The sequence below is a fragment of the Mustela nivalis genome, assembly GCF_964662115.1.
Source record: "Mustela nivalis genome assembly, chromosome: 9".
In the NCBI taxonomy this organism is placed as follows: domain Eukaryota; kingdom Metazoa; phylum Chordata; class Mammalia; order Carnivora; family Mustelidae; genus Mustela; species Mustela nivalis.
The window spans coordinates 106,651,052-106,672,401 of record NC_139028.1 but is presented as its reverse complement, the minus strand read 5'-3'; the positions used below and the strand labels follow the sequence as shown (position 1 = coordinate 106,672,401).

Below are 21,350 nucleotides of genomic sequence, written 5' to 3'. Positions count from 1 at the left end.
AGGAGAAGGGAGCTGAGGGAAATTGGAAGGGGAGGTGAACCATGAAAGACTATGGACTCTGAAAAACAATCTGAGGGGTTTGTAGTTGCGGGGGTTGGGAGGTTGGGGTACCAGGTGGTGGGTATTATAGAGGGCACGGATTGCATGGAGCACTGGGTGTGGTGAAAAAAATGAATAATGTTTTTCTAAAAATAAATAAATTGAAAAAAAAGTTAAGTAGGATTTGGTGATAGGAGGGCCTTGTGAGTAGAGGAGTCACAAGGAGAAAGGACATGAGTTGCAGAGTTAGGGAAAAAATGGCTTGACTTGGTCTTGAGTTCAGAGGGGCAGGAGGACAAGTTCTGCAGGGATGTGTGTCCTTCCATTCAGTTGTGCAAAACAGATGAGGATTTATATACAACGTCAAAAATATACCGAGAAACAAAGGACTGCAATGTTCAAAACACAATAGCATTTAAGGAAATTGTAAGTGAACTAATGTAATAAATCTTGCAGAGAATATAAAGTCTTCTCAACATGAAAAGACTTGCAGAAAAACATTTAAAATATGACTGCCCCCCCTAAAAGGAGCGCTATACTATTTTAGAGGCTTAAAATATCAATTGCTTCCTCAACTATTCCTTTGTGTCACAAGTGTTCTTACAAGTTTTAGAGAAGACTGATCAGATCATATGATGGGGGTAAGGGACACGTGACAAAAGACATACGTTTTTTATTTCCTTTCTTTTAGCCCTCATTTGAAGCAAAAGACACACAATGCTAAAGAAAAACAACACAGTGGTGACTGAGTTTATTCTCCTGGGACTGACAGATCGAGCTGAGTTGCAGCCTGTCCTTTTTGTAGTCTTCCTAGTCATCTACCTTATCACGGTAATCGGCAACGTGAGCATGATTTTGCTGATCAGAAGTGACTCAAAACTTCACACTCCAATGTATTTCTTCCTCAGTCACCTCTCCTTTGTGGATCTCTGCTACACCACCAACGTCAGTCCGCAGATGCTGGTTCATTTCTTATCCAAGAGAAAATCCATTTCCTTTCTTGGTTGCCTTACACAATTCCACTTTTTCATTGCCCTGGTGATCACTGATTATTATATGCTCACAGTGATGGCCTATGACCGCTACATGGCCATCTGCAAACCCTTGTTGTATAGCAGCAAGATGTCCCGATGTGTCTGCTTCTCTCTCGTGGCTACACCTTATGTTTATGGCTTTGCAAATGGTCTGGCACAGACCATTCTGATGCTTCGCCTCTCCTTCTGTGGACCCAATGAAATCAACCACTTTTACTGTGCAGACCCACCTCTCATAGTCCTTGCATGCTCAGATACTTATGTCAAAGAAACTGCCATGTTCGTGGTGGCCGGTTCCAACCTTACTTGTTCACTCACCATCATTCTGATCTCCTACATTTTCATTTTCTCAGCCATTCTGCATATCCGCTCTGCTGAGGGGAGGCGGAAAGCCTTCTCCACCTGCGGGTCCCATTTGACGGCTGTCACCATCTTTTATGGGACACTGTTCTGCATGTACCTGAGACCCCCTTCTGAGACATCTGTAGAACAGGGTAAAATTGTCGCAGTGTTTTATATCTTTGTGAGTCCTATGTTAAACCCTTTGATCTATAGCCTTCGGAACAAAGATGTTAAAAGTGCAATCAGGAAGGTTTTCCAAAAGAAGTTGTTATATTAAGTAGACACTTAGTATATCTTGTTAAGTGACCAACTAATGTGCATTTAAAGTTAGCAAGTCACCTTCTGTCATTATTTTTTTTTTGTCTTTCTTAATTTGTCTATGAGACTTAGAAGTAGTTAGCAAAATATTTGCTGACATTTAAAGTGCCACCTTAGTGAATAATAATAATAATAATAATAAGCATTACATAGAAATTGAAAGGCCAGACTGAGGTCTTTGCTATTGCTCTATATATCAACAAACTACAAGAGTCTATCAATATACTTGTATTGGTACAAAGTTATAAAAGACAGAATATCCAGATGAATTTCGTGTCAACAATCAACTGTTCGATTTTCCTAGTGATTAGTAATTTGAAACTAATATACAGAAACCTTTTTTCTTAAAATTTTTATTTATTTATTTATTTTTAATATACTGAAACTTCTAAACTGTAAGCATTTTTTCTTGTTTCTTTTTGTCTTTATAGAGATCATAGAGTGATGCAGATCTGTGGGTTTCACTTTGTACAGATCATATAGTGATGCAGATCTGTGGGTGCCATAAGAAATATCTTTACAGTGATAATCCTGGCTTGATGGAATCCTCATTCATAAAGGTTTTGATGGAACAACACAGTTTACGTAGACGTTTTTTTAAAGAATCCAAAGTCAGCCTCATGATAAAAGTAGCTTTGTGGTTTCACTTGTTAATTTTTTATTATGGACCATTTCCAACACATATACAAAAATAGAAGATAGTGTAAAGGCCGCCCGTACAAGCATGAGTGATCATCATTAAGTCTTCATTTTTTTCACTTTGCTTCAGACGTTTCCCATACTCAGATCTTCTCAAAGTGAGCCCTCCCTGCCTGATTCTGTTCCTCTCTCCATTGCCTGCATTCAACTGTCATTGAATGTAATGTTTTTATCCCCATGGAGAGTTCTAACAGTTGCTGGTGTTTATGTATTCACAGAATTAAATAATGTTATTTAGCAAGATTTAAAATTTGGTAATAACGAATTATGCTCTCCTTCTGCAAATTATTCTATTTTCAGTAAATATGGTTAGATTCTTCCCTGCTGGTTCATGTAGCATCAGTTTTCACTGAGATAGTCTACGTGAGTGTATACACATACCACACACTATCTATCCATTCTATTATTATTTTTAAAATTTGATTTATTTATTCGACAGAAGGAGATCACAAGTAAGCAGAGAAGCAGGCAGAGAGAGAGGAGGAAGCAGGGTCCCCACTGAGCCGAGAGCCCATGCGGGGCTCGATCCCAGGACCCTGAGACCATGACCTGAGCTGAAGGCAGAGGCTTTAACCCGCTGAGCCACCCAGGTGCCCCTCTATCCATTCCATTATTGATAAATGAATCTATTTTCCTGTTCTGGATAATATGAAAATCTAGCAATGCTTTTTCCTCTGAAATTCTGAGTGTGTATCAGTTCAAGAGATCCTCTCAGGTACACTCCCTGGAGGGTGATTTCTGTGTTATAAGAAAAGAACATCTTTAAATTCAGAGAAAAGGGCCAAATTACTCAATTCATCTGCTCTCCTGCAAACAGTGTGCAAGATTGGTCTTTACTCCATCTTCTTATCAATACTATATATTATCAGACTTCCAAAATGCTTTCAGGTCTGATGGGTTTAAGGGAGTCTCCTTTCTTGTTTTAGCTTTTGCATTGTCATTTTAAGTGGAAAGAAGTGTTTTAAGTGCTTTGATGCTACCTGCAGAGTTTTCTTTTCTTTGGTTGTATGTCTGTATTCTTTGTTCATTGTTCAGCGGGGTTATTTTATCTTTATTTTGTACATTTGTAGTAGCTCTTTATAAATTCTATACTAGATACTAGCCTTTTAATGATTTCTGCAATGTCTATATTTCAACCTGATTTTAGCTAGTACTTTGCTTTTGTCCTGATAGACTTGGTGGGATGGAAATTTTTCATTCTAACATAGTTCAAATTTTAATCTTCTCTTTGTGCTTGTGCTTTGTATGTCTTGTCTAAACAATTCTTTCTTAATATAAAGATGTTCCCTTATATTTTCTTTCAATGGCTTTACAGTTTTGCATATTTGTCTTTATTTTTGTTGATATCCTAAATGTTGCAAAATAATCTTTCATCTTGATTTTTAATGAAAATAATACATTGTATCTTCAATACTGCATCTGTTTCTCATTAAGGTTTTAGTGAAAATTCTGTCATGAATCAAGTTTTGAATTTGTATCAGTCTGGTTCTCTATCATGGGACCAATCTGTCAATTAATAGTCAATTAATAGTCATCAATGCTGACTATTTTTATAAAAATAATTTTACCACCCTTCTTCTCGAAGTTTGAACATTGGAGAATTTTTCTGAAGGGTCTGTGACAGAAGATACGAATAAGATGCATAGAAATACTTTATTTCGCAGAGGTCATGACTGTTATTTTCCCAGAAGGCAGGTGATACCCACTTCAATGAACCAATGGCAGTGGCTGTGAGAATGAGCAAGAGAAAAAGCTATTTATAGTGTAAGCTGAGGTCTGTGCCCACCCTTTTGTTTGGGACTTGCAATTACAAGTGTTTCTGACCTTGATGTTAGCATATGTTGCAATCTGTCATCAGTTCTGTGTGCCATGCTCAGCTTTTCTCTCTTTTGTAAACCAGGTTTTCCCAAACTTCACTCTGCCACATCTAGGTATAAGTGTTCAGAAAGAATGTGGCAAGAAAAGTGGGGCATTATTGTTTTTACCTCCTCAGGTATTACGGGTGGTTCATTTCTTGCTGGACAATTTGCATACTCCTCCGTATCATGATACCCTCCTGCTCACCTTTGGGGTTTATTTCTCACTTATTTATTTTTTTAAGATCTTATTCATTTATTTGTTTTACGGAGAGAGAGATCACAAGTAGGCAGAGAGGCAGGCGGTGAGGGGGGTTGGGGGGGCACAGGCTCCCTGCTGAGCAGAAAGCCCGATGTGGGGCTTGATTCCAGGACCCTGGGATCATGACCTGAGCCAAAGGCAGGGGCTTAACCTACTGAGCTACCCAGGTGCCCCTTAACTAAGTCTTCATTAGTCATATTTGCTTGGAATAATAAAATGGTTATGGAATATTTTATTTTTTTATTTTATTGTATTTTTTAAAGGGTTATGGAATATTTTAATTCTGAGGACTCCTGCTTCTATATCATATGGTATCATAAAGAAGTATATAATATATGGTTGGTAATAAATTATCACTTAATAATAAACTGTTTAAATATTGTTATACATGACTGCAATTATAACTTTACTGAATATTTATTTGTTATTAATGTTCCTTTAATATTAGCCATTTAAAAAAAATTTAAGATTTTATTTATTTATTTGACAGAGATCACAAGTAGACAGAGAGGAAGGCAGAGAGAGAGAGGAGGAAGCAGGCTTCCCACTGAGCAGAGAGCCCCATGCGGGGCTCAATCCCAGGACACTTGAATCATGACCTGAGCTGAAGGCAGAGGCTTTAACCACTGAGTCACCCAGGTGCCCCAATATTAGCCATTTTTGTCAATGACTCTCTCACTATTCCTTTTGCAACCACTTTTCATCCTGGGTCTAGTTTTCTTGTACATGACTTATACCCCTAATTATAAGTTCTCAATGACAGTTTCTGTGAGAGAAAGTCTGTTTTTATTTGTCTGAAACTGTCTCATTTTAACTTTAACTCTCCAAGAGGAATTCATTCAGATATGGATCTAGATAGAGTCGTATTTCCTTTCAATACACATAAAATATTTCATTTACTGGCCTGTATTAATTTGTTTTAGAGAGGAACATATTACTAGATTATCTGTTATTTTTCCATAGGTAAATTTTCTTCTCATCTTAAATTTGGCATATTTTTAGTTTCAGAGTTTGTCTTTTGGTATCAGCTATATTTATCCTGCTCCATCTTTGGTGGCTCCTTGGCTGATTTCTCCAAGTTAGCTCTCTCCTCTGAGATTATGTTTTCATGGTATAATGGAACTTTAATGTAGAGGACTTTTCACAACTGTAAGTTTGCATTTGTATGATATTTGCATGATTTATTCATGATTGTGTCATGCCCAGATTGCCAGCTCCAGAGGGCAAGGTCCATATCTGGTTTTGCTTGCTATTTTAAAGCCAGTATTTTCCCCAAAGCTAGAATATAGATAATTCTCAATAGATAGATATTGAGTTAATAAACTATCATTATGCCCTTGGCATTATAGTTATTTGATGGAAAACACTACTCTGCACTACTTTCCACCATGGTCTTTATGAATCTGACAAATCGGAAACCTTACTGCGAAACTAAACTTTACATATCCTTGCTTCAGAACAGAAACTGTTGAAGGACACAAATCTTTCACTTTCTCTTATACTCTCTATGTTGACAGTACAGTGGTAAATATGAGGCTTTCCCTGAATGTTTTTAACCTTGTGGATGAATGAATGAATGCATGTCAGTAAACCCACAGAATGTTTAGCATGGTGTGAGCTTGTCACATTTCTTTGCTTAATGGTCAACAATGTGGTATCAAGGACTATCCATTGGCCTGTTTGAATCCCAGGCTCACAATTTATAACTTGCCTCAACCAGGGCAAGTTACTTTATCTCTCTTAGCCTCAGTTTCCCATCTCTTAAGTGAAGGTGAGAGTACCCCATGGAGTGGTGTGAGGAATTATTGAACTACTGCTTGCAGGGTGCTAAGCCTAATACCGGGCCCACACTGAGTGTCCAATGCCTGTCACCTATGATTAATCATACCCATTCTGATGTGTTACCTGTGGATTCTTAAACTAATTAGTCACTGATTCCATTTCAACTCCCTACAGATTTCATGTGTGAGGAAGAAAGAACCATGCTTCATAAGACACAAAGTTACTTGGGAGGGGGTTGGATAATCAAGATTTGTTGTGTGTTCACTGAATTAAGCAAACATTTCACACTCCTTATATTATCCAGCAAGTATCTGTTGATAAGCTACCATTGTGCAGGGACTGGACTAGATGCTGAGATTACAGTCCTTGCCTGTGAGGGTTTGCAGTGTCATGGCAGCAGGAGAGATATTGGCAGGTAATGAAACAGAGTGTGTTAGACAGGGATGGGGGCAAAGCCTTTAAAGCACATGGCAAAGCGCTAAGTTCTTGATTCTGTGAAGGCAGAGAAAGCATCTTTTGAGAGAGATCTATTTGAGCCTTTCCTATTTCTAGGAGCAGCTTGAATCTGATGGGAATGAGGAAGGTGCTGAGTAGAGCGGAAGCTCAGGGAATATTGAAAGCCAGAGATGCACAGGACAAAGTGTGACTGCAGGTTGAGGCACGGCAGCTGCCTACCATTGAAAGAGAGTCCACTGGGCATGTGCAGAGGGGGGTCGAGTTCTACCCTTCCATGTGATGGCTCTGTAGCACTGGGGGAGTTAGTCCCTCACTGCTGCTTTAGTGGAGACTCCGTCTCTTTAGCTGGACATTCAGGATGGAGTCCTTGCCTCTTAGGGTTATTCTGAGGACATTCAATTACCTATATGAATGTTGTCCACAGATAAGAAGTGCTCACCAAGCCATTTTCCAATACCCTGTGTTTTTCACAATGTTACCTATGACTAACCATCTCCAAGACTTTGATGTTCCTCTCAGGGCCATTCTGAGAGCTCTGGAGTTTAGGGGAGAAAACAGTCTTAGTGTGAAAGAAAGAAATGGAAAACTCAGATGATCATCAAAATTTTGAGATGGAGATTTTCTGGTGTGCCTTCCCCAGAGATCTTAGGGCAAATAGGAAATTTAAAATGATGGAAAACAATATCAAGGCATTTGATTAGCTTTCTGATCCCAGAGTGTCCTAGTTATTCCACAGAGGCCTGATTCCCCATGTAACACTCATTGAGGATATTCTGAAGATCTTATGAGACTTGCTTGATGACCTGTCTGTGCCTCCCACATCCTAGTATAAAGGTGGCTATATTTCATAGCCTAGAAAGGCTCCAGTGAAGTTCCTTAATGAGAAGTGAGAAAATAGGTGTATTTCAGTATCAGAAGTAAGTGTATGTGTTTTCATGTTCTTTATTTTTAGCCAAGAGGAGATTGCAAAATGTCTCAAATTGAGGCACGGTAATTTGCACCTTGTTTGCGTGAAATATGCCCAAGCAAAGCCTTCTGTTCTCAGTTCCTGAGTTTGAACCTCAACTAATTTCCTTAAAAATTTCTATTGATATCCCTTGATAATATTTTACAGATCTGTCACAGGTACAAAAGAATCAAAAAAAGGCAGAAGTTCTACTTGCTGTAGAAAAACACGAGGACATTTTCAGGCATGTGTGAGCGTTTACCCTATCATAAAGTTCTTAGACTGGAGCCAGGGGATCTAAAAGCCCTTTACTTTTATCTATCACCTATCATCCATCCATCCATCCATCTATCTATCTATCTATCATCATCTATCCTCTATCTATCTATCAACTATCATCTACCCATCTTCCATTTATTTATCATCATCATCTATTATCTATTTATTTATCTATGTATCTATTTATCCAGAATCACCTATCTATCTATCATCTATCTATCTAATCATTTATCACCTATCTATTTCTTTACTTTTTGGTAAGATTTTGAGTGTGTGCATTTATCCCCTTTGTGGATCTATAGTTACATTGGTTTCATTAGATTTTTATGAAATTTGTATTAGAAAAAAAAAGGAGGAAGTCTAAGGACCATTCTTCCACTGAATTCTTGCTGAGGGTTCTTCCTTAACTTACTTCCTTTTTCTTTTTTTTTTTTTTTTTTAATTTTCAGAAACGATATGTTTTCTCATTCTCTTGTAACTGAACAGGCTACAAAATTGATCTAGACAGCAACCCATTGAGTCGTGTTGCCCTCTAGCACATTCTCACCAGGGCTGAATCTTTGACTGACTTTTTCTATTTTTTCCTTTTCTCCTTTTTCTTCTCTTCACTTCTTCTTTTCACCAGGGTGCTACCCTCCTTCTATATCCCCATTATCAGCTCTGTTGTGTTCCAGAAACACCTGGCTTCATGAGCAAGCATCTTGTGCAGTTGAACTCACCTGATTTCAGAAGCATGTTAAGCTAGGTTTCATGCCCAGCTGTCGCCATCCTGAAATGCTTGATAATTTTTGAACACAGATAACTAATAGATAAAACATAGATAACTAATATTCTTATTTTGTACTGGACCCTGTTTATTAGCTAATCCTAGTTCCAGGTTTTACCACTTGCAGCTTTATACTGTCCTTTTGCAACTCCTTTGTTGGTTCTTTCTTCATTAGTTAGGGACTTTGCTTTGTTGTAAACTACTAGAGCCACAACTTGTTCAGAAGATACTCACCTTTCACTCTAGCTTGACACAGGCTGCTGGGTCGTCTGTGATCTTCTTTCTCTGCAAACACATGTTATTCATTGTCTTTTTGGTGCCTGTCTAATAAGGACTTCTGTGCTACTTTTGAGTGGATATTTCTGGATCCCAACAAGTCACTGAGTTCATGGGTCCAGACTATTTCATATCCCACAGGCAGTCATTAAGTGATATGCAATAAATGAGTTTTTCTGCAACGGAGACTTTTAAGTCCAATTTCCTGCCATGCATTTTATAAATCCGAAATTTTGTATGAAATCCTGATCTTTTTCTTTCCTTTTTTCTCTGTCCTGGGAACACTGTCTACACTCTTTCTAGGGTTTCCTGGGTGCAAATGAATATGAAATTATCTCCTTTGCCACCCTTTTGATGTCATTTAAAAAAATATGCTGTTTAATGGGTAATTTCCTGCTAGACACTTCTGGAAGTGTAGCTGCAACTCTCTACTGACTTTTGTTCTGCAGTGAAGGTCATTTTTATTCTTGGTAGAAAATTCATAAGTGGAGATGAATCAGGCTTCCAAAGAAGTGAATCATTTACATTTTAGGGAACATCTAATCTGGGACTTTTGCAACTCCTCTGCATGAAACCTGTACACATACACACATCCTTAGCAGTCCCAAAGAAAGATCACATATGGTGCCTTTGTCTCCGTTCTTTATTCTTCCTAGAATACCTTCTTAAAATAAGTTCACTGCTTGTGCTCATCCTCCTTCAGTTTGTTGCTAAAAAAAGTCACCGTTTCACGAGTACTTCAGTGATGTTACTGTTTAAAAGTTGAACACCCTCTCCACAAAACTCCATTTGCTTTTTTTTTCTTTTTTAAAAATTTTATTTTGTTTTTCAGTGTTCCAAGATTCACTGTTTATGCACCACACCCAGTGCTCCATGCAATCTGTGTCCTCCTTAATACCCACCACCAGGCTCACCCATCCCCCCACTCTCCTCCCCTCCAAAACTCCATTTTCTTAATTTTTCTCTCTAACACTGCCATTTGCATCACCATTTACTTAGTTGCATTCCTCTTTGTCTCCGTCTACTAGATGCGAATGCTAGAAGGGCAGGATTTTTTTTTTTTTAAGATTTTATTTATTTACTTGACAAAGATCACAAGTAGGCAGAGAGGCAGAGAAAGCGAGAGATAGAGAGAGAGAGGGAAGCAGGCTCACCGCTGAGCAGAGAGCCCAATGTGGGGCTCGATCCCAGGACCCTGAGATCATGACCTGAGCCGAAGGCAGAGGCTTAACCCACTGAGCCACCCAGGTGCCCCAAGGGCAGGGATTTTTGAAGGTTCTGTTCATTTTGACATCTGCAGGGTCTTAGCCACATGATGTGTGGAATATCAATAAACACTTACTTTATGAACATCTAGTTTGATGTCCACAATGACTTTAGGGGCAGGCAAAACAGATGTTCTCATTCCCATTTACAAATAAGGAAATGAAAACTCATGCTTAAGGATCGTTGGTCATTATCAGTAGCTTTTACTAGTGCATTCAACCAATGTTAAGTACTTACCCTTCTGGATAAAGGAGATAAAGCACAAAAAGGCACCGTCATTGGCTTTCTAAAACTTAGACTAAACTAAGTTTCAGAGACTCATTTTGAAATGAGATAAGAATCGGGCAAGTTTTTTTTTTTTTTTTTTTAAATTGAATATAAGAGAAGGGAGAAGGCAAACAAGAAAAGGCATTTGAAAGGAAGGAAGAGGAAATTCAACATCAGTAGTGATGTACAGGGAGCTAAAAAGCCATGAGGATTGTTATACTATAGATAGAAAGAAGTTGTGATTAACAACATAAATACGGACTATGCAAAACTTGTTTCTTTATTGGCCCCTTATATCATTACTGTAGACTGTTTGCAAAATACTGAGTGAGCATTAATGTGACCTGATGATTCTTTGTTCATTTATTTGCCGTAAGTTTATGAGAACTCTATGACTGTGCCTTTTAAAATTGTGAATCTGGGAACATCTGCTTCATAATCTCCTGGGTAATTGTTACATATGAAGATACCCATATCCCACATAAGAGGTTCTTAAACAAACTTTCTATGACTTTTCTTGATAGAAGCTTTCTAAGAAATATCTTTGTCCATTAAAATTCAAAAGCTCTTATTTCTCCTAAGGACATGCTGTCATGTCAAGTTCCGTGGGGATACGCAGATGAGTAAAACACTTATAAGTAATTCATTTTTCATGCTTACTCTATTTTTTCTTTTATTTTTAAAATTCAGTACGTTAAAAGTACTTAGAAGTCAAAGTATGCAGGGCATCTGGGCGGCTCTGTTGGTGGAGCATCCAACTCTTGATTTCGGTTCATGTTATGTCTCAGTGTTGTGGGATTAAGCCCTCTATCCAGCTCTCAGCTCAGCACAGAGTCTGACAGAGATTCTTTATCTCCTTCACCCCTCTCCCATTCATTCCCCCACTCACACACATTCTCTCTAAATAAATAAATAAAATCAAAAAAGAAAGAAAGAAAGAGAAAGAAAGAAAGAAAGAAAGAAAGAAAGAAAGAAAGAAAGAAAGAAAGAAAGAAAGAAAAAGAAATCACAGTGCAATAATGAGCTAGACTTTGTCCCTGCCCCTGAGGAAGGAGTATATGAGGAGTAGAAAGTAGACACATTATGGTGATGTAATGTGCTACAGAATGAAAGAGAAGTAGGCAGCTTTTGCTGGAAGCATAAAACATACCAAGCCTTGTAGGATAAGTAGAGTTTGAGAAGCCAAAAATACTGCAGAGAAAAAAAGGATATGTAGCTCAGTTGTATACATGGATATAGGAATAGATATAAATATTGTTATCCTTAGGTATAGCTATAGGTATAAATGTAGGTGTCTATATAGAGAAATATAATAGTAATTCAATACAAAGACAAATGAAATAATGGATTAGTAGAAGTACAGAATCTGTTTAGGGTAGTATAATATGAATGATACATGGAGATAATAAGAAAAATCATTTCAATAGTCAGTAATATGATTTGTACCTTCCTGTCTCCTTTATTTCTATTGTTTCTAGCACAGGTCCAGACCCTGAGAAAATGTCCATCACAAATAAGAGTGTAGTAACAGAATTCATTCTCCTGGGCCTTACAGATAGCCCCAAACTCCAGCCTCTCCTCTTTGTGCTGTTTCTGGGTGTGTACCTCACCACCCTCTTAGGCAACCTGGGCCTGATATTATTGATCAGGCTGGACTCTCACCTTCACACACCCATGTACTTCTTCCTCACTAATTTGGCCTTTGTAGACGTGTGCTACACCTCAAATGCCACCCCGCAGATGTTGAGTAATTTCTTGTCAGAGAAGAAGACCATCACCTTTGCTGGCTGCTTTACACAGTGTTACATTTTCATCGCACTTCTCCTCACTGAGTTTTACATGCTGGCAGCAATGGCCTATGACCGCTATGTGGCCATATGTAACCCTTTGCACTATAGTATGAAAATGTCCAGGCGCGTTTGCATCTGCTTGGCCACATTTCCTTATGTCTATGGTTTCTCAGACGGGCTTTTGCAGGCCATCCTGACCTTCCGCTTGAGCTTCTGTAGATCCAATGTCATCAACCACTTCTACTGTGCTGACCCACCACTCATTAAGCTTTCTTGCTCCGATACTTATGTCAAAGAGCATGCCATGCTCATATCAGCTGGCTTCAACCTCTCCAACTCCCTCTGCATCATCCTGGTGTCCTACACCTTCATTATTGCTGCCATCCTCCGGATCAAATCAGCAGAGGGAAGGCACAAGGCATTCTCCACCTGTGGTTCCCACATGATGGCTGTGACCCTGTTTTATGGGACACTCTTCTGCATGTATGTAAGACCACCTACAGACAAGACTGTTGAGGAATCCAAAATCATAGCTGTCTTCTACACCTTTGTAAGTCCACTGCTTAATCCACTGATATACAGTCTACGGAACAAAGATGTAAAGCGAGCCTTGAAGAATGTCCTCAGAAGAAATATGGTCACTAAGATGGAACTGCCTCCAGTTTCCGGTAAATCATAAGTGAACCTTTGGCTCAAATATCTTTGCATCATGATGATGTATTTTGATATTTTCTATGAATATGTCTCAAATGTCTCAGCTAAAAATCTCAAGTCTGTAAAAAATGAGTTTCACTTATTAATCTAGGCTCTTGTCCCTCAACATGTGCTCCACAGATCAGCAGCAACAACATCACCTTGGGGTTTATTCGAAATTTAGCACCACATTCTGCACTTAGATCCACTACATCCAAATCTGGGTTTTGATTACATTATAGGTGATTTGTAAGCATATTAAATTTGAGAAGCACTGCTCTAAGAGAAAATTCCTACTTAATATGTCATAGGACTTTCCTGTGTTCTTATTGTTTACAACAATAAACAGGATAAAGATGCTCTTAGCTCAGTTCCTTGGATTTATTTTATTCCTATTACCGTCTATCTTTTGGGACTAGGAGTCTTTATGAAGCATCTTTTTGTACTTCTCTGACCTACTAAGTAAAGCTAAAACCACGAGTCACGAGATTGATTCCTGTTTCTTGTGAATGTGCTTTTAGAAAAGGTCAGTAAAGGAATGGGAAGAGAGGAATATAGCTTTTTTTTTTTTTTTTTTTTTTTTTTTTTTCCCTGCTTCAGAGTTTGTGGATCTTGTCTGTGGCCTCTGAACTATAGGGAATGACTTCTTCCTTCTGACCTGCAAGGCTGAATTTACACACTCAGGTCTAAGAAAAGAAAGAATACTTTCTGTGTCACTTGAATTTTAAAAATTGAAAATTTCTTGGCATTATCATTTATCTTCTTTTCCAGAAGATTTTTAAGTGAAGGTTTAGATTATTGATTTGAGTTTCACTTCTTTTCTCAGATAAATGTTTATACAGTTTACCTAAACATGACTTTAGTTGAAAACCACTAAATTCAGTACTTTTTACATTCAGTTTGCAAAATATTCTTATTTTTCCCAATGCGGCCTTCTTTAGCCTATAGGCCATTCAGAAGACCATGCTTAATTACCATGTATTTGGAATTTCAGAAGATATTTCATTGTTATTTATTTGTCATTTAATTTTGTTGTCTGAGAGCATATGCCTTATGATTTGAATCTTGGAAATTTACTAAATCTAGTGCTTTTTTCTAGCTCTATTGAGATATAATTGACATATAACATTGTAGCGGCTTAAGGTGTACAATTTGATGATTTAATACACGTATATGTTGTGAAATGATTATCAAAAGACTATGAGTTAACACATGAATTGTGTCATATAAGCATGATTTGTTTGTATGTAGTGGTGGTAGTGGTGGAAACACTGAAGATCTATTCTCTTAGAACTTTCCAGGATACAGGACAGTATTGTTAACTATAGTCACCATGTAATACATTAGATTCCCCAGAGCTTATTCATCTTATACCTGAAGACTTGTTGCCTTTGACCAACATCTCCCCATTTCTCACGTCCCCAGCCCTGCCACCCAGCATTGTACTGTTTCTGTGATTCTGACATTTTTAGATTCCACATAAAAGTTAAATCATATAGTCTTAGTCTCTCTGACTTATTTCACTTAACCTAATACCCTCAAGGCTCATCCATGCTGACACCAATGGCAATTTACACTTCTTAATGATGGGATAATCTTCCATTGTATATCATCTGTGTTCCTTCATCTGCAAATGGACACTTGTTTCCATGACTTGACTACTGTGATTAATGCTGCAGTGCATGTGAGGGTGCAGACATCTCTACAAGTTCATGATTTCATTTCCTCTGGATATAGCCCCAGAAAGAGGGCTTACTGGATCACATCATAGTTCTATTTTTGATTTTTTGAGCAAGTTCCCTACTGTTTCCATACTGACTGTACTGATTTACATTTCCATCAGCAAATGCACGTGTTGCTTTTTCTCCATGTCTTTTCCAGAACTTGTTATCTTTCATCTTTTTGATAATAGCCATATTAATAGCTGCAAAGTTATAGCTCACTGTGGCTTTCATTTGCATTTCTCTGAAGCACTTTTTCATTACCTGTCAGTTATTTGCATGTTTTCTTGGGAAAATTTTATTCAGATCCCTTGTCCACTTCTTAATTAGTTCTTTGTTTTTTGTATTGAGTTGTATAATTCTTTATATATTTTGGACCTTAACCTCTTCTTGCATATAATGTTTGCAGATATTGTCTCCCAATCCATAGGTTGTGTTTTCATTTTGTTGATTGTTTCTTTTGCTGTGCAGAAGCTTTTAAATTCAATATGGTCTAATTTTCCTTTTGTTGCTTGTGCTTTTGGTGTCATTTACAGAGAACCATTGCCAAGATCAATGTCAAATAACCTATTTCCTATGGCAGGTCTTAGATTTAAGTCCTTAATTCATTTCAAGTTAATCTGTCTGTGTGTGGGATAAGATAGAGATCCAATGTAATTGTTTGGCATGTGGTTATCCAGTTTTCCCATCGCCACTCACTGAAGAAACTATCCTTTCCACATTGAGTATTTTTGACTCCCTTGTCAAATATCAGTTGACCTTACATGCATGGGTTTATTTCTAAGCTCACAATTCTGTTTCATTGGTCTATGTGTCTGTCCCCCCGCCCCCCGGTTTGTTTGTTTTGTTTTATTTTATGCCAGTACCATGCTGTTTTCATTATTATAGCTTTGTAGAATAATATGAAACTAGGAAGTGTGATACCTCTGGCTTTGTCCTTTCTCATGTTTGTCTTGGCTATTTGAGGTCTTTTTGCGGTTCCATATGAATTTTAGGACTCTTTTTTTTTTTTTTTTTTGACTGGTATTGAACTCACAGATGAGTTTTGGGAGTATGGACATTTTAACAATTTTAACTTTCTTTGACTCCATAAATCCTTGGTATTTATTTATTTATTTATTTTTTCAATTTCTTTAAACAAAGACTTGTTTTTAATTTACAGATCTTTATGTATTTAAAAATTATTTATTTATTTGACAGAGAGATCACAATTAGGCAGAGAGGCAGGCAGAGAGAGAGGGGGGAAGTTGGCTTCCTGCCAAGCAGAGAGCCCAATGTGGGCTCGATTCCAGGACCCTGAGATCATGACCTGAACTGAAAGCAAAGGCTTAACCCACTGAGCCATCACCCAGGCGCCCCAAGATCTTTATGTTTTGGTTAAATTTGTTCCTAAGTATTTTATTTTTCTTCATGTTATTTTAAAAGGGATTTTTTTCTTTATTTCTTCATCATATACCATTGTTATTACTATATAAAGCTGTAGCTTGGGTGCCTGGATGACTCGGTTGTTTAAGCAACTGCCTTTGGCTGAGGTCATGATCCTGGAGTCCTGGGATCAAGTCCCACATCAGGCTCCCTGCTCAGCAGGGAGTTTGCTTCTCTCCCATACTCTCTCTCATTCTCTCTCTCTCAAAAAAAAAAAAATAAAATCTAAAAAAAAAAAAGATGTAACTTATTTTTGCATTGTAATTTTTCATTCTGCATAAACTTACTGATTCATTTATTCTAACAGTTGTTTGATACTGTTTTTAGGGTTTTCTGTGTATAAGATCATATCATCTGTAGAGACAATTTTACTTTTTTCTTTCTGACTTCCAGTATTATGTTGAATAAGAGTGGCGATAGTGGTCACCTTTGTCTAATTTCTGACCATAGAGAACTTTCAAGTTTTTACCATGAAGTATGATATTAGTTGTAGGCTTGTCAAATATAGATTCTATTATATTCATGTAGGCTTTTTCTATACCCAATTTGTTTAGAGTTTTTAGGATAGGACGTGAGTATTGTAAAATACATTTTATGCATTTATTGAGATGATCATAGAATTTTAATATTTTATTCTATTAATGGATACATCTTTTCTTCACAAATAACAAACCCCTATAGACAAAGTGTACTATATAATAGATAATGGGTACAAATGAATTTGAATTTTGCTTTTAAAGTTTGATATGTGTAATTTGAACAAGGGTTTTAACTTCTTTTATCCTTAGCTTACTTTTGTTTGATAATAATAATAAAATATTTTAGGTTTTTAAAAATATTACTTTATTATTGTGTAATTTACATGCAATAAAATGTGTCCATTTTAAGCACAACTCAATGTGTTTTGACAAATGTGTATATCTCTATAACTGCAACCACAATTGATACATAGAACATTTCATCACTTACAATACATTTTTTTATCCCTTTGCTGAAAGTTACTTTCTCACATACCTAGCTTTTGATAATCACAATGTACTTTCCTAACTTATTTTTATTTATTATTTCTTAAATATTATTTATTAAATATCATTTATTATATAAATATTTAAATTTATATTTCGTATAAATGGAATGAAACTATATACAGTATATGTGTGTATATTCTTGGACTAAGCAAAATATTTCTGAGAATCATCTAGTTGTTCTATGAATCCATAATTTGATATATTTTCTATTAATGAATAGGATTGCATTTTTAAAATTTACCTCAATGTTTATCCACCCATCCATTATTGGAATCTGAGTCGTTTCATTAAGTATCAGACTTGTCTTCAGTGTCAGTCTTAACAAAGGAGTGATTTCAAGTGCAAACTAAGATTCTCCCACCAACCTGAAATAAATTCACATGGAACTGAGGTGATTCAATTAAAAACCATGACTTTCTATCTTCTTATGTAAAAACTGCTTTTTCTTTCTTCCTCAACTGATCAAGTCACCATGGATATAAAGTCATCACCTCTGAGATACCTTGCTAGACTTTTGTAGGCAGAACTGATCATTTTCCATACGAATGTTCCTATTCTACTTTGTAACTAAAATTTTGGGTGCATTTCTGCTATATTCAATAATAGGGCCAAAAAATTAAATTAGGTTGTGACGTTGGAATGGGTAATTAGAAGATAATAATAAGTTTAGGGATCTTCAGCAAACCACAGAGCACTTGCCCTGTAATGTAGGAAGCTTCTCCTCAGCTCTCATGTGCTTCCATGCTAGAATGCAAGCCATGCAGAGTCGGATTATACTGATCTTAAGAAGAATTTCATGATTTTGTAATTAGTGCAACATGTGTCAATTTAAAAATGCGATGTCATCCAAAGGCATTGGTAGGTGAAATACGGCTCTATTTCTTCAGTAAATTCACTCAAAATTTATGTATGGAGCCCTTAGGATGTTTGAGTCCCTGTGCTAAGTGTTGTGTATAGAGTGAATATAAAATGTCAGTCTCTGATCCTCTCGGAATTCATGGCGTGGAAGGAAAGACAAATCTTGAACCAACAGACATTCCATTTACAATTAGCATTGTAATGAATGCCATAAAGGAACTGAACAAGGTCACATAAGTGAGAATAGTAACTGTGGTGAGGAGGCTTAATGAGGTGGAGGAATTCCTCTCTCAGAAATTGACATGGAGGCTGCCGTCTAAAGTATGAGCAGGCATGAACCCTAGGACGTTTGGAAGAAGTGGTATTCAAAGCAGGGACACGGCTTACCAGAAATTTCTGAATTTGCAAAAAATTTGGTCATGAGACCAGCACGGCTAGACCAGTGAATGAGGGAGAGATTGACAGAGAACATAGAGGAAGATGATATTCGGAACTTTGATTTCAATACATCATTTGCCGAATGTGCCACAACTGAAGACTTCACAGTTGGACTAAGGACTATGAGCACATGGACTGTAACATTTTATCTTTGTATCTCTTCAATGAGTGGATAATTGCACACTTGGTAAATGGTAAGAAAAGAGAGACGTACTATTTTCACATATAGCGTGTTTGTTTTCACTTGTGGGCCGATGAACAACTTGTTGTTAAATGATATGTTCACCAAGTTTTTCATGAAATATTATCTTCTAACACCGGGACTTGACATCTTGAATGAAATCTGCTGTGGCTCATTATGATATCTTATCCTAATGGTTTTACTCACTGGGTTTAATAACCTTACCTCTTTAATCTAGATATCAAAGTCCTTTCAGCAAACGTTCATTCAATAGCAACTATGTGGACAAAACACAATTCAGACTAGGGAAAATCACAAAACATAAATCCCATGGATTATATTATTATTTTATGTCTTTATTAATTGTCCTTTTACCTAACTAGAATAAATGGTGATCCATAACGCAAAGACTCCATGAGAATAAACTTCTGATCACTCAAAGCAATCAGCTCAAAATGATCACAAACTGGGGGTGCCTGGGAGGCTCAGTTGTTTAAACATCCAGCTCTTGATTTTGGCTCAGATCGTGATCTCAGGGTCATGATCCCAGGATTCTGAGATCCAGCCCCACCATGGGACCTGTGCTCAGCAGGGAGTCTGCTGCAGATTTTCTATTTCTCCCCCGCTTTTCTTCTGCCCTTTCCCCACCACGTGATTCTTTCTCCCTCTCTCAAAATAACTAAATATATCTTTAAAAAAAATTACTACTAACTGATGCAAACACATTGTGAAAAATCCCAAGACTCTAATTAGTTATCTACATAAATAACTATTTCCCTGGAGTTTTCTCTTTTAGTAATACTGAAATTATTTATTCAGGGTAGGTAAAAATATTTTAGGAATAAGAGTTTCAAATTACAGTTTGGGTATAAATCACTCCCAGGAACTCATCCCTTGGACCACTAGTTCTCTGAGTCTTTCCTGGGGTCAGGTAGGAATGACAGCTCTGACTTCTATACCTGCACTTTCTCTTCTTGTTTCAGTTTTGGATTTTAATCAGGAAGAGTTAGGTGACAACAAAAGCAACTTTATTTCTTGGCTAGTTAGAAGGAGTTGGTGTGTATTTTTTTTAAATTATTCACTAGAAACATAAAAGTCTCATTGGAATTATGTGTTTACACTGATCATTTTACTTTAAAAATATTGTTCTCCCCAGTCATTCAATAATTTAACACACACTGAATAAGCATATTAGACGAAGCACCTGATAATCTCGTAATTTTGCAAAATAGTATCTGTTGAATGAATACCCTCCCAAAAAACTTAAATCATTGAAAAGAGAGGGATCAGGAATTGTTATACTCATTCTGGAAAAAATAAAGCTCTTATAGAACTTAATAAATCTTTTAAAAAATTATTTGAGAGAGAACTTTTGGGGAAAATTTATATTAACTAAGAGACACATGGCTAGTAATGAGTGTAGGATTTGTAACTACATAAATGCTGAGTCAGAATGTTATCAATGATGGACATTTTAGAATTTATTTAGTCAAAGTCCTGATATTGAATAAATGGGGACTGAAGTCCAAATAAGGAAACTCACTATAACAAGATAAAAAAAAATGTTTTCTAAATGAAGACTCAAAAGAGTTTTTACTGATAGTATTCGTTGGTATGAAGCCATCCTGTGTAACATGATCCAAAATTTAGGTTCATTCATTGTAATCAGGTAATGTATCTTGCTCTTAAATTTGTGATACTTTGGAATGGAAACTGAAGAGGAAGATGCTGGAGTTCATTCTGGTGGAGGAGACAAGGAAGATGCTCCTTCTGGAAAATTAATATTCACACGAGATGATTGACAGCTCCACCAACTAACTGACTTGTTTGCCTGTTTCTTCATTTCCTACCTTAAAATATTACTATTTTTCCAGATATTCCTGAACATTTATCTATCTATATGACCCACTGAGGTTGTCTGTATGCTGGATTACTGATCCTATACTTCAATAATCCTTATTTCTCTTGTCTGTGGGCCTTTCCTTGGCTTCAGTTATCTCCTAGTCTCACACTCAATCCATCTTATAAAACAACAAAATGGTGACTTTATGCACATGGAATAGTTCCTATGTATAACGGCAGCTCAACCTTACCTGCTCCTTTGGACATGTGCGTTTTAAGTGGACCCTGAAGAGGACAAACTTTTCCCCAAATGAACATTTCAACATGCAGAGTGTCAGGAACCAGTGATAACTTACAGAAATGAGCTTTGCACTTTGACTTTAAGTGGGAGAATAGGAAATTCTCGGAACTCCACATTTTTACCATATATTCATCATGTTTACTAATTTACCACATATGGCATAATTTTTTTGCTCAATAATCCCTACTAAATTACAAAGTAATGTTTTGTTTTCTTGCATTTTTATGTAATAAAAATACATATGCATATCCACATCCTTGTGAATCAACTTCAAGTGGGCCTGGAAAAATCTGTGTAGTCTATTATTTTGTTTATCTATGAGCATTCCAATCCAGAGAAAAGCAGATTTACATTATTGAGGCAGTGAAACCTTATGCTGAGTTTTATTTTCATTACATTTTTTTAAAATAAAGGACACAGATTTTTAAAAAATCATTGCTACTTACATTGACTTCTAATTACCCAGAAGTTTCCAATTGGACGCC

At 36.9% G+C, this 21,350-nt stretch overlaps 1 protein-coding gene across 1 annotated transcript; it reads left to right on the top strand.

Annotated features, from left to right (window-relative positions):
* Positions 1-756: 756 nt before the first annotated feature.
* LOC309841303 (olfactory receptor 5M11-like) lies at positions 757-13,302 on the top strand (the record flags this gene model as incomplete). The annotated part of the gene is made up of 3 exons (XM_082684192.1): positions 757-1,002; positions 12,329-13,046; positions 13,184-13,302. The coding sequence occupies 3 exons, from the start codon at positions 757-759 to the stop codon at positions 13,300-13,302; spliced, it is 1,083 nt and encodes a 360-aa protein (XP_082540318.1).
* Between the last annotated feature and the right edge of the window lie 8,048 nt (positions 13,303-21,350).